Source organism: Helianthus annuus, chromosome 6, assembly GCF_002127325.2.
Source record: "Helianthus annuus cultivar XRQ/B chromosome 6, HanXRQr2.0-SUNRISE, whole genome shotgun sequence".
NCBI classification, from domain to species: Eukaryota; Viridiplantae; Streptophyta; class Magnoliopsida; order Asterales; family Asteraceae; genus Helianthus; species Helianthus annuus.
The window spans coordinates 106,447,925-106,461,817 of NC_035438.2; the positions used below are offsets into that span (position 1 = coordinate 106,447,925).

At 39.2% G+C, this 13,893-nt stretch overlaps 3 protein-coding genes across 4 annotated transcripts; all 3 read right to left on the reverse strand.

Annotated features, from left to right (window-relative positions):
• Positions 1-1,914: 1,914 nt before the first annotated feature.
• On the reverse strand, positions 1,915-5,108 carry LOC110865796 (pentatricopeptide repeat-containing protein At4g21065). Its single transcript, XM_022115119.2, has one exon. It carries the CDS (start codon positions 5,008-5,010, stop codon positions 2,113-2,115), a length of 2,898 nt encoding a protein of 965 aa, XP_021970811.1. The 5' UTR covers positions 5,011-5,108; the 3' UTR covers positions 1,915-2,112.
• Positions 5,109-6,807: 1,699 nt separating this feature from the next.
• On the reverse strand, positions 6,808-10,814 carry LOC110865794 (transcription factor TGA2.3). Of its 2 annotated transcripts, none has more exons than XM_022115118.2 (10): positions 10,584-10,814; positions 9,907-9,971; positions 9,690-9,812; positions 9,108-9,173; positions 8,860-8,919; positions 8,101-8,178; positions 7,971-8,022; positions 7,604-7,875; positions 7,288-7,533; positions 6,808-7,179 (listed from the first exon to the last, which is right to left on the reverse strand). In XM_022115118.2, the coding sequence occupies exons 3-10, from the start codon at positions 9,753-9,755 to the stop codon at positions 7,033-7,035; spliced, it is 987 nt and encodes a 328-aa protein (XP_021970810.1). In that variant the 5' UTR covers positions 9,756-9,812; positions 9,907-9,971; positions 10,584-10,814; the 3' UTR covers positions 6,808-7,032. The 2 variants fall into 2 exon arrangements, with proteins under 2 accessions (XP_021970810.1, XP_035830618.1); XM_035974725.1 differs by having other exon boundaries at positions 9,907-10,457; positions 10,584-10,801.
• Positions 10,815-12,615: 1,801 nt separating this feature from the next.
• On the reverse strand, positions 12,616-13,626 carry LOC110944955. The gene has a single exon (XM_022186598.1). It carries the CDS (start codon positions 13,624-13,626, stop codon positions 12,616-12,618), a length of 1,011 nt encoding a protein of 336 aa, XP_022042290.1.
• Between the last annotated feature and the right edge of the window lie 267 nt (positions 13,627-13,893).

Sequence of the window (13,893 nt, forward strand, 5' to 3'; positions counted from 1 at the left end):
TGGTTAGCTTGTATCATTGTCGATAGCTTACTTGATTCGCTCTTTACGTGTTACATGCTGGTTATGCGTAAACGCTTTACTACTATACTTATGCAAACTTGTGTACTCACATTTACATTATTGTATTGACTTTATTTCAACGTATGTAACAGGTTGATGGATTACTGCTGCAAATAGATCTAGGGCTTCTAGAAACACGCCTAAATAAATTGCAAGTTTTGAATGTTATGTTTTGTTGCTTGAGAAACTACTGAATTTTGTTTCGAATTTGTGAGAATGTTTTGTTTGATAGTATGGGATATTGAACCTTAATAAATATTATCACAATTAGTCGTTATGGATTCTCTCAAGCAACCTATTCGCATCATGCAACATCCCGATGATTCCGCCATCGGTTGGGGTGTGACAATGATCATCAGGGTCGGTTAATCCATTGAACTTACCAACAGCTTGTGGAAGTTTGGCCTATTCTATGAGCTTGCGTACACAGTTGTGCGTAAATAGCGTTCAGTGTCGCTTGACTTTTCACAAACCAGGATGCAGGAGTCTCCTCATCTGGTAGCGCTGATGACGCATGTGCTGAAAGACCAACACCTTGATTTATCGGGGTCACAATTTGGGCGGTACGAGTACCACTTGCGCGTATGGCTCCGATAGTGCTTTCACCCTCAACGTACTTGTTAATGGGCTAATTTTGGACGTGCGCATTGTCCGCTGTCGTACCCATTTGAGAGTATGAGCCGAAAGGTGGGAACGTAATACCTTGATCAGCCATTGATCAAGAGTAACAACTCAGAAAGAAGATGAAAAAGTAATTACAAAAATGGGTGGGTGCCAATGAAGAAACACCAGGTTAATCCGGAGATTAGCTTGTAGTTTGTGTCTCGTCCAAATAAGATTAATCTTCTTCTGAACTCGATGAACAACTACGTCAATCCTGTAAAACAATCAACACGCCATGAAACTTGTTACAAGGAGGAGAATAGGGGGTTCTCCTTGTAACCACCCTCCGGCGTGAGAATAAGAACTTGCTTTGAGGATAAAAGTGTGCGTATAAAGTGAGAGAGCAAGAGAGTGATCCTTAAACCTGGAGGTGAAGTCCTATATTTATAGCCGAGGTGATTTGTGAGGAGATGGGCTGATGGGCCTTGGGCCTGAGGTGGACAACAATGAATATCCTTTCTGCCTCCTCTGTCACGACCGTTAGAGATTCCAGACCAGAGGGTAGTTGGCGTATGCTGAATGGATCCACATGTCCTGACGATTGTCCTTGTTGTCCGGTCTGTCATCATCGGTTAAGAGAAGATCATGGAGTAGTGGTTGGCATAAGCTGATTGGTGTCACGTATGTGTCCTTGTGTACTTCTTGTCTCCTGCACGATTGTTCATCGTGCAGCATGATCAGATGCAGCCTGTTGAGCGCCTATTGGCCCACTGTCCTGCCACTCGTACTTTCTGTACTGTTCGATGTTGCCTTGCACTTCTTGTCCCTGTGCGCGGCCCGGGGCGAGCCCGTGTAGTCGGCGCAAGTTCAAGGAAGCTAGGTCTTTTGTCAAAGGAACCAAGTGTCAGAAATGGTTCTACCTTGGTCCTGACCTCGCGCACTACTTGGGACACACCCGTGTAGTCGGCGCAAGGTCGGGAAAGTCATCACTTTAGGTTACTTTGGGTATGGTCTCGCGCCCGACCTGAGGCTAACTCATGTGGCCATCGCAAGATTTGGGACCATACTCATTCACAGTGGAAGTTAGTTGGTATAGTAACGTGGCTGAATAGTAACTCTCTCCTTCCTAAGTCTATGATTTTTCTTATTCATCATTCGCATAGTTTGCACTTCAACCAAATTACTTGTGAATTTAAGATGTTTATTATCTAAAACGTATCAGATTACAAGATACCTAAAATGAAAATTGGGTTGAAAAAAGTCTAATTCTGTTACAACTTCTTAAGGTTTGTTACAGCAGCAGATAAGCAGTTTTCTTAGAGTGTTTGGGATTTCTTACCTTCAACATGATAATAAATACACAAAAGAATTCACACAGCACATATACACAGCCCCCACACCTCTAGTGTAGTCTAGTCTAGTCTAGTCTAGTCAAGTCAAATCGCCTGATTACCAATAATCCCCACATGAACATACACCATCAACAAAATGATGAAATCTGTAATTATCTCTCATAATGATCTCCCTCTTCTCAACTGCAGATATATACTTCATTGCTGAATGGCAGTCTCCACATACTCTCAAATTCTTAATAATCCGCAGACTCGAACCTGATGTACTAATCAAACCAAATGCCAAAGCAAGCTTTTCGCTGTGTCCGCATAGGATCATTTCTTTCTCTGCTTCTTCCATGTTTTGCAGCACAAACTTGGTGTCCGGAACATACCCCTTTTCTTTTATCTTAGTATATAAACTTTGCATTTTTGCAGAAATTTGATCCATAAAAGGATGTGAAGTGTCTCCAACAACAAAGCTATAAACTTTCCTACCAACTTCAATCCAACTACATCCAGGGGATTTTGTCACACCTCTCTCTTTCATCAAACACCTTATTCTCGAAGCATCTTCCCATCTCCCTAAGCTCGAATAAATATTGGCTAAAAGTATATAATTACCAGAACTTTCAGGTTCGAGTTCAAACAGGAATCTTGCAGCATGTTCTGCCATTTCAAGATTCAAATGGATTCTACACGCGCCCAGTAGTGACCCCCAAATAGCAGCATTAGCTTCAAAAGGCATCTTTTCAATGAACTCTAGTGTTTCTGATAATTGGCCAGAACGTGCCATTAGATCTACCATACACGCGTATTGCTCCATATCTGGTTCCAACGCGTATTCTTGTTTCATTAAGTCGAACAAATCACGCCCTTCGGTTATTAATCCCGAGTGGCTACACGCTGAAAGGAGATTCGTGAAAGTTACATGATTTGGTCTTGTTCCCTCATCAACTGTCATGTATTTAAATAGTTTCAGAGCTTCTGTACCAAACCCGTGCATTCCATATGCTGCAATCATCACATTCCATGACACAATGTCTCTTCTTTGACCAACTGATAAGTCAAACACTTGACGGCTTTTATAGATAGCACCGCATCTTCCATACATGTCAATAAGCGCATTGCATACAAAGTTACTCGAGTCAAGTCCATGTCTAATTATGTACTGATGAATCTCTCTTCCTTGGCGTAAAGCAGCAAGCTTCGAACACGCAGTCAGAACCGAAATCATGGTGACTGAATCTGGTTGAGCATTGTTTAGTTTCATTTCTCGCAATAGATCTAAGGCACCAACTCCAAACCCACTTTTACCACTAGCAGCAATAAGTGAATTCCACATAACAACATCTTTTGTTAAAAGCCCGTTAAAGACGGCGTGAGAAGCTTCTAGATCATCACATCCCGAGTACATTGCTATGAGAGCACTCCCGACACCCGTGGCCATTTCAATTCCATTCCTAATTGTGTAATTATGAATCTCTTTCCCCATTTTTAAATTCTTCGATTGTGCACAAGCCGTCAAGATTCCAGATATAGACGTCGTGTTGGGTGAAACACCGAGCTGGCACATTTTAGCAAAGAATTCTAGAGCAGTTTTACCATCACCGTATTGAGTGAAGCCTGTTATTAATCCGTTCCACGTGATAACGTCGGGTAAAAATCCTTGCAACTCCATTTCGTAAAGCAATTTAATCACATCGTCACGACAACCTTTCGTAGCATAGGCAGCAAGAATAGAATTCCATGACACCAAATCCTTATGTTGAATTTTATTGAAATTTTTTCTTGCCCCGTTGTTTACATTCTGGGATTTAGAATAGAAGTCAATGAGCGCATTGTTCACAACAAGGTTCGAATCCAGTTCTTCTGTCTTTATGCAATAACCATGAATCTCCTTGCCAAGTCTTTCCAAACACAAGCTGGTACACACAGAAATAACACTAGAAATGGTTGTCGAGTTTGGCTTTATTCCTCTGTTTATCATTTTCCTGAATATATTCAACGCTCGAGAGGGACTTCCATTCTGCATATTCCCTGTTATTAGTGCGGTCCAAGACACGATATTTGGTTCTAGTTCTCCAAACCCATCCATTTTCGAGAAATATTTGGCAGCCTCTTTGAACCGTCCAACTTGAGCTAAACCACTAAGGATTGTGTTATACGTAACACGATCAGGCATGACACCTTTAAGCCTCATTTGATCAACATACCTCAATGCTCTTTCAAAGTCCCGTTTTGACACATACCCGGAAACCATCATGTTGCACATGACAACATCAACTGAATCCATCTGCTCGAACAACCGTCTTGCAATATCCATCCTTCCACATTTAAGAAACATGTCAAGAAAAGCCCTTTTGACAGAATTATTCCCTTCAAACCCAATGGATGTCATGTAATCATACACATCCTTCCCAGACTTATAATCCCTGAGCTGCGCACACGCTTTAAACACTTTTGGAAAAACAAAATGATCAGGCCGTACGCCTTGGTCAATCATCATATAAAACAAACTAATCACTTCCTCATAGTCACCCAGTTCAGAATACAGCCCTATCACCGAAGTCCAGCTAAACACATTTCTCTCAGACATTTCATCGAACAACTTGCGTGTGTCATCAACAGTACCAAGCTTGCAATAAAATTCCAATAACTGACTCCCAAGAAACTCACATAAGTCGACTCCAGTGACAATCATATGTCCATGAAGTTGTAAACCCAGTTGCAGATTATGGAGTTTGCGACAGTTTCTAAGAATTAAAGCGTAGGACTGAACACACTGATCTGGGTTGGTTAAATCCAGTGAATGGAGGACAGTGGCAACATTCATTAACATTAATTCGTGTTCAGGAACACAGATGGAAGTTGTATGGTTGGGTTTGGAAGAATTTACGCACTTGGTGATGGTTGAGAAACGACGATGGTGGTGAAGATTTAAGGCAACAATTGGATGGTTTTGAAGGCAAAGTTTGTTGTGATGCAGAGTGAATGGAGTGGAGTAAACTGCCATTGAATCGACTACTGTGGTGATGATTTGCTATGTCTGGCTGGCTAACGGGTGAATAGAAATGGTTCTTTTTTTTTTTTTTTAATGTAGTTACTAAAACCTAATTTTGAAAGTAATAGTAACAGGTCAAATGGATTGGAAACCAATAAAAAAATAAAATTTTAAACTTGAAATGTATTTGACAAGTTTTATCAATATGTAAATAAGTTAGAGAATGAATAATTAGTACTAAAGTGATTGAATTGGTTGATTTTAACCATAGTGCATCATGAACTAAAATGACTGAAATGATCGGGGTTTGTATGGAGGTCATAGAGAGTTTTAGAGGTGTGGAAGGAAACTATATTCTAGATACAAGTAAAATGGAATTCTTTTCACATATGCTAGGTGAATACACGGTCTTACAAAAGTTTGTTTTAGTATCCTTGCAAGTGACAAATTACTGCTTTTTATGGACCGTCTAATTGTAAGCCAAAATGCCAATTTAATGTTTAGTGGGAATTTGTCATTTACGTGCATGTTATAAGTGAAATGTGTGTTCAAAATTGTAAGCAACTTAACCTTAGGGTGTTGTATTTTGTATGTGTAAGCATTTCACTAATTTTATAAACTTGTAATGAGTGCATTGTTTGTGGTTTAGCATGTTTATAGACCAAAAGTTGTAAATTGTAATCTATAACTTTTAATATCTTTATATAAAAAAACCTATGAATTCGTGGAGGATTTTTCATACTCTATAAGATTGAAACTAGAAGAGCTTTCTCCGCTTGATACAAACAAAAACATGTATGTATTACAAAATCAACGAATATAGCTTGTAAAAGGAAGGGGTGGAAAGGCCTTGTATAGTTGAGAAAAGTTCACAATTTATTAATTTTTTTAGTATTTCAGGGTGTGATTTTTTTTTTTTTTTTTTTGACCAGCAAGAAGCAATGAAATAAAAAGGTCAGCGCGTAGCTAGAAAAGGATACAAACAGGAAAGGAGAAAGAAAACACAGTACAATGTGACTACATAAAACAAAAATCTGGATTGCTGCACCAAGTATTCCAATCTATCGAGCGATGTTTGGTTCTGTTTTTAACCCACCAGAAAAGCTGAGAAACAATCAGAGTCATTGTGTCATCGACCGAGCGTTTAATGCCTCTAAATGTCGCCTAGTTACGAGCCATCCAGATAAACCAAAGGGACGCAAAAATGATGGCGTAACCAAGCTTGAGCGATTCTCTATTCCCTCTCCAACCAGCAGCGAAACTAAGCAGATCTGGAACCGCCCCAGCCATGTAGAAATTCCTTCTGCTCCACCAAGAAAGGCGTCTCCAAATTTCTGCAGCGTACTCACAGGAGAGTGGGTGAATTTGTGAGTGGTTTGGGGTTTTGGGGTGGTGCACTATGGTCTTTCAGTGGGGGCCACCCGTAGGAAATTTGGACAAGTAAAACTGTAAAATAATTCTTCCTCTATTTTAACTGCTACTATTAGGCTAAGGGTATGGTATCGTGGCATGAGATGGGTCATGGATTGTTGGGGAATTTTCAGAAAAATTGGACGATCCCAGATCAAAATATTTCAGTGGTTCTCCCGAATAATTTAATCAGATACAACTCTGATTTTTGAGAAATTGAACAAATGTATGTGTGTATGGACTATGGAATTTATCTAAACCAGAAAATATGATCAAAACCTGTCTACGAATTTTGGGGTTGGGGATGATTAACTGCCTAATGTGCATCTTCATATGCAAGTGTTGTGTGTCAAAATTTAAAACCATTAGGTAACAGCCATTCATCCAAACTCTCACACATTTCAAAACATTAGCACTTAACAAACCAAGAAGAAGCTACAATATGAGTTAATACTTGAGATATCATTCATATAACACTAAGAGAAAGGTCAAACTCAACATCATTACACGACATTTGAACAAGATACATATTTTCTGCTTGTTAAAAATCAAAATCCTTACTTTCTTGCACATGAGAGGTACAACAACTTGAGGAGTAGAACATTTTGTGATCATATGAGGAAGTCACTCACGAGGCCGTGCAAGCCATAATGAGCTCAGAGCTCGAAGCCGAGAGGAATAGTCGTTTATGGCGATGAGTGCCCGAGCTGATTGGCGTGTCGTCAATATCCTATGCATTTGTTGCAAGGTTTGTTGCCTTAAATTATCAGCCTGGTAATAACAACGCTGAACTATGTTAGTATTGAATTTGAATCCGGAAAGTGATTAATTCAGGTGATGTTTGGATGGTAAATCCAAACATAGAAGAATTAAGCTAACCTGTCGAATGAAGCCCTCTAGTGTTCCTAGTTTACCCATAGCCATGGCCATCTGGCCCATGTAATTGGCTACGTTGCCCGACGAATTTGAGGAGCCAAGAGAGCCTGCTATTGTCTCTGCTAGAGACTGCTGCAATGCTTCCATGCCCTGCGACAAGGCATCCTCTGCCTGCTGAGATGACTGCTGTAGGTTCCCAATTGCCAATAATTGTTGTTCCGTTAAAGGTTCCAGTTGAGTTATAAGCAGCTGCAAAACAACACAACATTAATGACTTCTTATCAAACCTTTTTTTTATTTAGTTTGATGACCGATATACCTTTAGGATTTCTGATGAACGGAATCCACCTAACCAGAGGAAACACCGTTCCGCCGGTGTTTTCCACATGCCTGAGAGAACATGAAAGACATCAGCCTTAGCAGCATCGGCTTTTATTCTAAAAATATCTTCATAATGTGCCACAACACTATCAACTATGATCCTCAGTTCACCATCACCAGCATGATTGCTAACTGCCCCTTTCAGCTCATTGATTCGGCGGTTGTGATCTTCCAGCCACCGTCCGTATTCAACATCGAAAGCCAACGCTCCTGCATAAATTTGTTTTTGAGTAACCCATTTGCGTAGGAATGGGTTAGGTTAATCAACAGATTACTGTTGTAATAAAATCAGAAGAGGGTCTTACCATTCCCACTCATTGATTGAGATTGTTCTCCTGAACTTGAAATGAAGATACCCTTTCAAAAGGAAAAAAATAATTCATCAAGAAAAGTTTCAAGTGAAGGTGAAGAAAATAACGAGTAGTCAACCCGTACTTGCTGCCGAGCTCGCTGAAGCTCCTGCTCAAGTTGGGTCAGCTTCATTCTGCTACTTTCCAGCTGTTGGACATAAGCCTATACACATTTGAAGACGTTGACATAAATCAGGCAATAAAAACAATGCCCTCAAGGAGCTTTCCCATGACGGAAACAGAGGATCTATAGTAAATTTGTGGCAAACCAAGTACTACACCATAAATTTAAAAAAAAAAAAAAATGTAAAATAGATGATGAAGGGCTATGATATATGTCAAAGACAAGACCTCTGAGGCGTCTGAGGAACTATAGTAAATTTGTGGCAAAGCGTGCTTTTGCACTTTCTCTAAATAACTTATTAGAAAGTGCAAAAGCACGCTTCAGGGGAGAGATATGCTTCAAGACCTCTGAGGCGTTTTTCTGGTTGCCTCCATCGCCTCACGCCCAAGGTGCACTTTTTTAAACCAAGCCGTTGAGTCATTCACATACTTTGTGGATCAAAAATAAATATTAGAAAACGCATGCTCTTAGTCTTTTACAACAGATTTCACTATTTATGCAAATATGACAAACTACTATCAAGCCAAATGTTTTCATACAGATGTTGAAACTTTGAACTTCCTCAGCTCTTGCATATTTATTTCTAGTGTGAGCAGTATAACTTTTCTATAACGATAACAAACGTATAATCACAAATATTATATGAACTGAATAAAAGTGAAAAGAACAAGATAGAGGATGTAACAAACATAAGAATCATATTAAAGAAAATTTACTTACTTTCTTCCTCAGACGGCTCTTTCTTGCAGCTTCACGATTCTGAGCAAGCCTACGAAGGGTCTGGAAAAGCAGAGTTAAAAAAATCAGCAAGATAACAAATTTACATAACGATCACAAAGTCACGATAATTTTGTGTTTTCATTTCTGAAACTGAATTGGACACGGAGCAATAATTTTACAACATTTCAGAAAAAAAGGTGTGGCATCAAAAAAAGAAAAATATGAAGGTGAAACTGCAAGCCTAAAACCTTTTGATCCCTTGACTTATCGCTGGCATCAGAAACCACAGGCCCATGTGAATGACTGCTATGAAACTGCAACAACATCACAAATGTGCATTTTAGAAACTTTCAACTTACATTTTCAAATTAGAGGTAGCAAGTTTGACCCATTTTCACAGCTCAATTTGGATATCTTACGGGTCAAGTTGGAAATAAAAAAGTTTAGCTCAAAGGAGAACGTGTCAAATGGAGTTGAGTTGAAAGTCACCCAAAGTCATTTTATCCAAGAATTTAGATAACTACTGTAACATTTCGTTTCAGTGATCATAAATATGGCATTAAGTATTCATAAAACATAGAAAATGGTGTTAGTGGGTCAACCCGACCCAGTCCGCCTAAAAATGACCCACTTAATAGCGAACCTGTTACCCAAGCTGCCCGACCCACTGGTGTTGGGAACGGAAGGATGTAGTTATGTTGGGTTGGGTTGGGAAAACAACCATTAAATTGTATACTCAATATATATACTGTGGTTATTTCGTAGATAAGAGTCATCATTTAAAGCAATGTCATGAATACATATTATGCATGAAAGTTACAAAATATTACCCCCATAGCCTTGTCTTCAGTGTCGCCATCCGTTGAAGTATCAGTCCTTGGACTGAGTTCTGCCATGACCGACTCTCAGTTAACACAAACTCTACTGATCTTCTTTTGTGTACAAAGCTGACTCTGCATACATATAATGTCAACAAGATAAAGATCAAACAGGATCATGTAAAATAACTGAAACATGAACAACTGAACATCGTATTGATCTCTTCACCTCATTAAAACCTTGCAACGGCACACATCCGAGATACAGCCATGCACTTGATCTTCGTGACAGACCTGAACATCATCAACGGAATGACAGCAAAAGAAAAACACTGCATGTCATAATCTAGGATGTATACACCCACAATACAATGTTCAAAAGCGGCCTATTTTTATTCATAATTAAAGTTTCAAGCACAAAAAAATAACTATAAATTGGGAGTAATCATGTATAACGAAACCATGCTGACAGGTATGCATAATTCAAGGGAACCATCTCTTTTATGATCATTTTGAAATGTACTAGATTGTGAATTGTATATGCTCAATTGGCTGCTGCTACACATGCATCTTTCCAAAATTGCACAGTTACGCCCTATGATTCTGTCCCAAAATAACTACTCCAGGATCAAAAATAAGATATTTGAATTAGGCTAAATCTCGATATGCCCAAAAGAAGCTAAACCACAGACGTTGATGCCCATATCAATTGAAGTAGTATTCATTGGACGAGCATGCCAGTCAAGTTAATTTGGAACAGATAATTGGCATTAATGAAATCTGAAAAAGGAGATATAATAAAGAGGCATGTTTGTTTGTTCATAAATCCACAACTAATTGATAATTCCTTGAATTCATATTCACAGCATAACCCAAAACTCAAATTAATGAAAGTGGGTGACTTACCCCTGCCCTGCCCTGGCCTGGCCGAATGAATTGATTGAGTGAACAAGATAGACGCTGCTTATTTAGGCGGTCGTACAGCTTACGAGAGAGAGAGAGAGAGATGGCGAAAGCGTGAAAAAAAGAGTGTGTTTTGGTGGTAGCAGCTACTGCGAAGAGGAGAGGAGAGGGTCTGCGATTTTGACTTTTTGATCCTCCTTTAATATTTTATCTTTTACTCTCTCTCTCATCTTAATAATGTTTTACTAGTTTCTAAGCTACTTGTATATTTCTTTTGAAACATGCATCAAAATTCGGCCATCCGGGTACACATATACACAAAAGGTTATTTACATTTGGCACCATGTCCGTCACCATTTCTAGAGGAAATCCTTCGTTTGAAGGTCCATTGTTCTAAAATCTCTCTTACATAACATTTTGTCACGAAAAATACTCCAACCAAGTACCTCCTCTTTGGTTAATCTACTTGTATATATCCTACCATTATACCCCTATTGTTTTACTCAATTTCACTTCCCACAATTTCACACACCTTGGGGTCATGCGACGACACTAGTGTTTTTTATATTTCATTTAAAGCGTGCAGTATGAGATTTTTGTCTTAACCCCAATCTTTTTCAAGACTGGCCTCAATATATACTTGGTGGAAAATGAAATCAAATTTGCTTAGGGACTGTTTCTTTACCTTTTAATGAGACTCTTAATGTCTCATCCCAATCTTTTTCAAGACAGACCTCTTACTGATTCAACACTTAATGGTTCAGACTGTTTGTTTCACAAGCAGATGTCTGAATGATTCAGACATTTTCCTCTGAATGGTTAAGTATTATACTGAGTCTGAATGGTTAAGACCTCTAATCTGAATTGGTCAGACATTTGCCTCTAAACGGTTAAGCATTATACTGCTCTTAATGGTTCGGACCTCTTACTGTTTCAGCACTTAATGGTTCAGACCTCTTATCGGTTCAGCACTTAACCATTCAGAAGTTACCAAACAGCCCCTTAGTTACCTAATGGTTAACCCAATATTTATCTTCTTATTTTCATACTTTCTATTCTCCTCATCGTTATCTTCTTCAGTTCATATTATTAATAGTTGTCATCTTTATTTATCTCCTTCACACCTTCTTTCGTTCTTCAGTAGCTTTTTATTCTGCATTAACTTATTTTTCATAAATACTCGTCATCGTTATTTATCTCTTTTACACCTTCTATGGTTCTTCACTAGCTTTTTATTATGCATTAATTATTTTTTCATAAGGCTATTCAACAGAAATCAAGTGCTTCATGATTTTCTCAACATTAACTTCTTTTCAACACTAACTCAAGCTTTTCAGTTTTAACAAAGTTTAGTATGAACTTAGTTCTTTATTAGCTTCAGCTCTTTACCATCAACTAAGTTCAGTTAAAAGGAACTTAGTTCTACATTAGCTTTGTCAGTGATAACCAACATTTAATTTTGTCTTCCTTTTGAACAAAGTTGTATTTAATTGATGGTTGTAACTTAGATCTTCATGCAAAGTTACATCTATACTTTTTTTTTTGGGTAAAGGGTTACCCCAGTGATTCTATTAAAACAATCCCAAATAAGTACAAGTAGTGAGGATGTGTTCCACACTAGTTCATATACAGGACATGCCCCATATATGTAAGCCAAGCAAAAACAAACACCACAATACCTATGACACCACATAACCTAGCCTACTACACATTATGGAAAAAATATCTAGTAGACAAGACAAAACAAAACAAAACTAAAAATCATCCTCCATCATCAAAAATGAAATTGCCACAGACCAGCAGTCCCTTGACACGAACCAACAACAATCTATCCATTGGAGAACTTCGTGGACGAGGTGCTTGCCCCTGCCTTCGATAAACCGGAAGTCATAAATTCATTAGTTTCATTATAGATTCCAATAACATCCTCATCATCCGAGTCCTGCGGGTCATGTTGAACTTCACCAGTTTTACCCACATTCTTACCCTTATCCGTTAAGACATCAAAAGGATTGTGCGTTTTAACACTAGATGGCTAACCCGAGGTAGAAGCCCCACCATGAGGCTTGGATCCAATCGGCCGATATTCAAATTTCCACTTCTGCTTATTAACAGGAAACCCTGCTTTCCTAGCCGCTTTCTTGCGATCCACATCCATGAAACCCTCTTTGTCTACAACCGGCTGCTTCACTTGATTTCGAGTATTGTTTCCCTCTTGTTTTTTCTGATTAGTGACCGGCCCCTTAGGAGCCCTCCTAGTCTGTCTCGGGCATGTATCATCAGAATGACCAAACACCTTACAATGTGCACACCTAAGAGGACTCCATTCATATTCTACCGACAATTTCACTTTACTAAAACCTTCCCCCTCCAACTCTGGAACCGCAATAACTATCTCCTCCTTAAACCCACTTTCAGCTGAAATTTCTACTAGCGCTCTCGCGTAGCTACTCCTTCCCCAAGTATCCGTGCACATTGATGAAGTGTACGAGTCCAATATCTTAGGCTCACCAATAGCCGTAGCAATCATACTCAATCCATCCTCCGTATACGCAGCAATCGGGACATCATGGACTTTGACCCACACTTGCAACTTCTTTACTTCCTTCTTTTCTAACTTTGATGTAGGAGACCAAATATTCAAAAACATAGGCTGAGATCGGATAATCCAAGGACCTTCTTTAAGAACATTCAACATACCAGCTTCATCAGCAAACTTAAAGAAAAAGAACCCATTAGCATTCATCATTGATTTCTGTAATCCAAACCTCTTCCAATGGTTCCTCACAAAATAATCCACAACCGGGTATGCAACTCTGTCCCCTAGGAAGTAACCATACAGAGTGTTTGATAATTTTTCTTGTACTGCTCTAACCGAGTCACGAGGAAGCACCACATCACAACCCTCATACGTAACAGGACTAGCAAGAGTTCTGAAGTTTACCTTAACGGATTTGGCTGCTAAAACCGAATCTACATAGGACTTCGGTTTTGAATTGTTACCTCCATCAGTTCGATTACCCAGGATGTTTGCACTGTCTTCCATGTTATCCGAATCCCTAGTTTCCGGCCTCACAATCTCCACGGGGACTTGAATAGTAGAGCTGAACAGATCATCAAGGATGTTCGGTTTCCTTGGTTAGGTTTGCACAACACCCCAGCGAGGCATCCAAGTATTGCCCTCCACATCAATCACTCGATTGGCAAAAATCTCAAAAGACACTGATGGTTTTCCGCGATCGACCGGCGGAAACACCCCATCTGTTTTATCATCACCCATACGTAATCCTCTAGCCAACACAAATACGAAATC

Excerpts from the sequence above, each read along its gene's own strand:
- LOC110865794 (XM_022115118.2), bottom strand. The coding sequence starts at position 9,755 with ATGGCAGAACTCAGTCCAAGGACTGATACTTCAACGGATGGCGACACT. Across the intron at positions 9,174-9,689 it reads CTGAAGACAAGGCTATGGGG|TTTCATAGCAGTCATTCACA; the intron begins GTAATATTTTGT and ends ATGTTGTTGCAG. Across the intron at positions 7,180-7,287 it reads TAGAGGGCTTCATTCGACAG|GCTGATAATTTAAGGCAACA; the intron begins GTTAGCTTAATT and ends TGTTATTACCAG.
- LOC110865796 (XM_022115119.2), bottom strand. The coding sequence starts at position 5,010 with ATGGCAGTTTACTCCACTCCATTCACTCTGCATCACAACAAACTTTGC.
- LOC110944955 (XM_022186598.1), bottom strand. The coding sequence starts at position 13,626 with ATGGAAGACAGTGCAAACATCCTGGGTAATCGAACTGATGGAGGTAAC.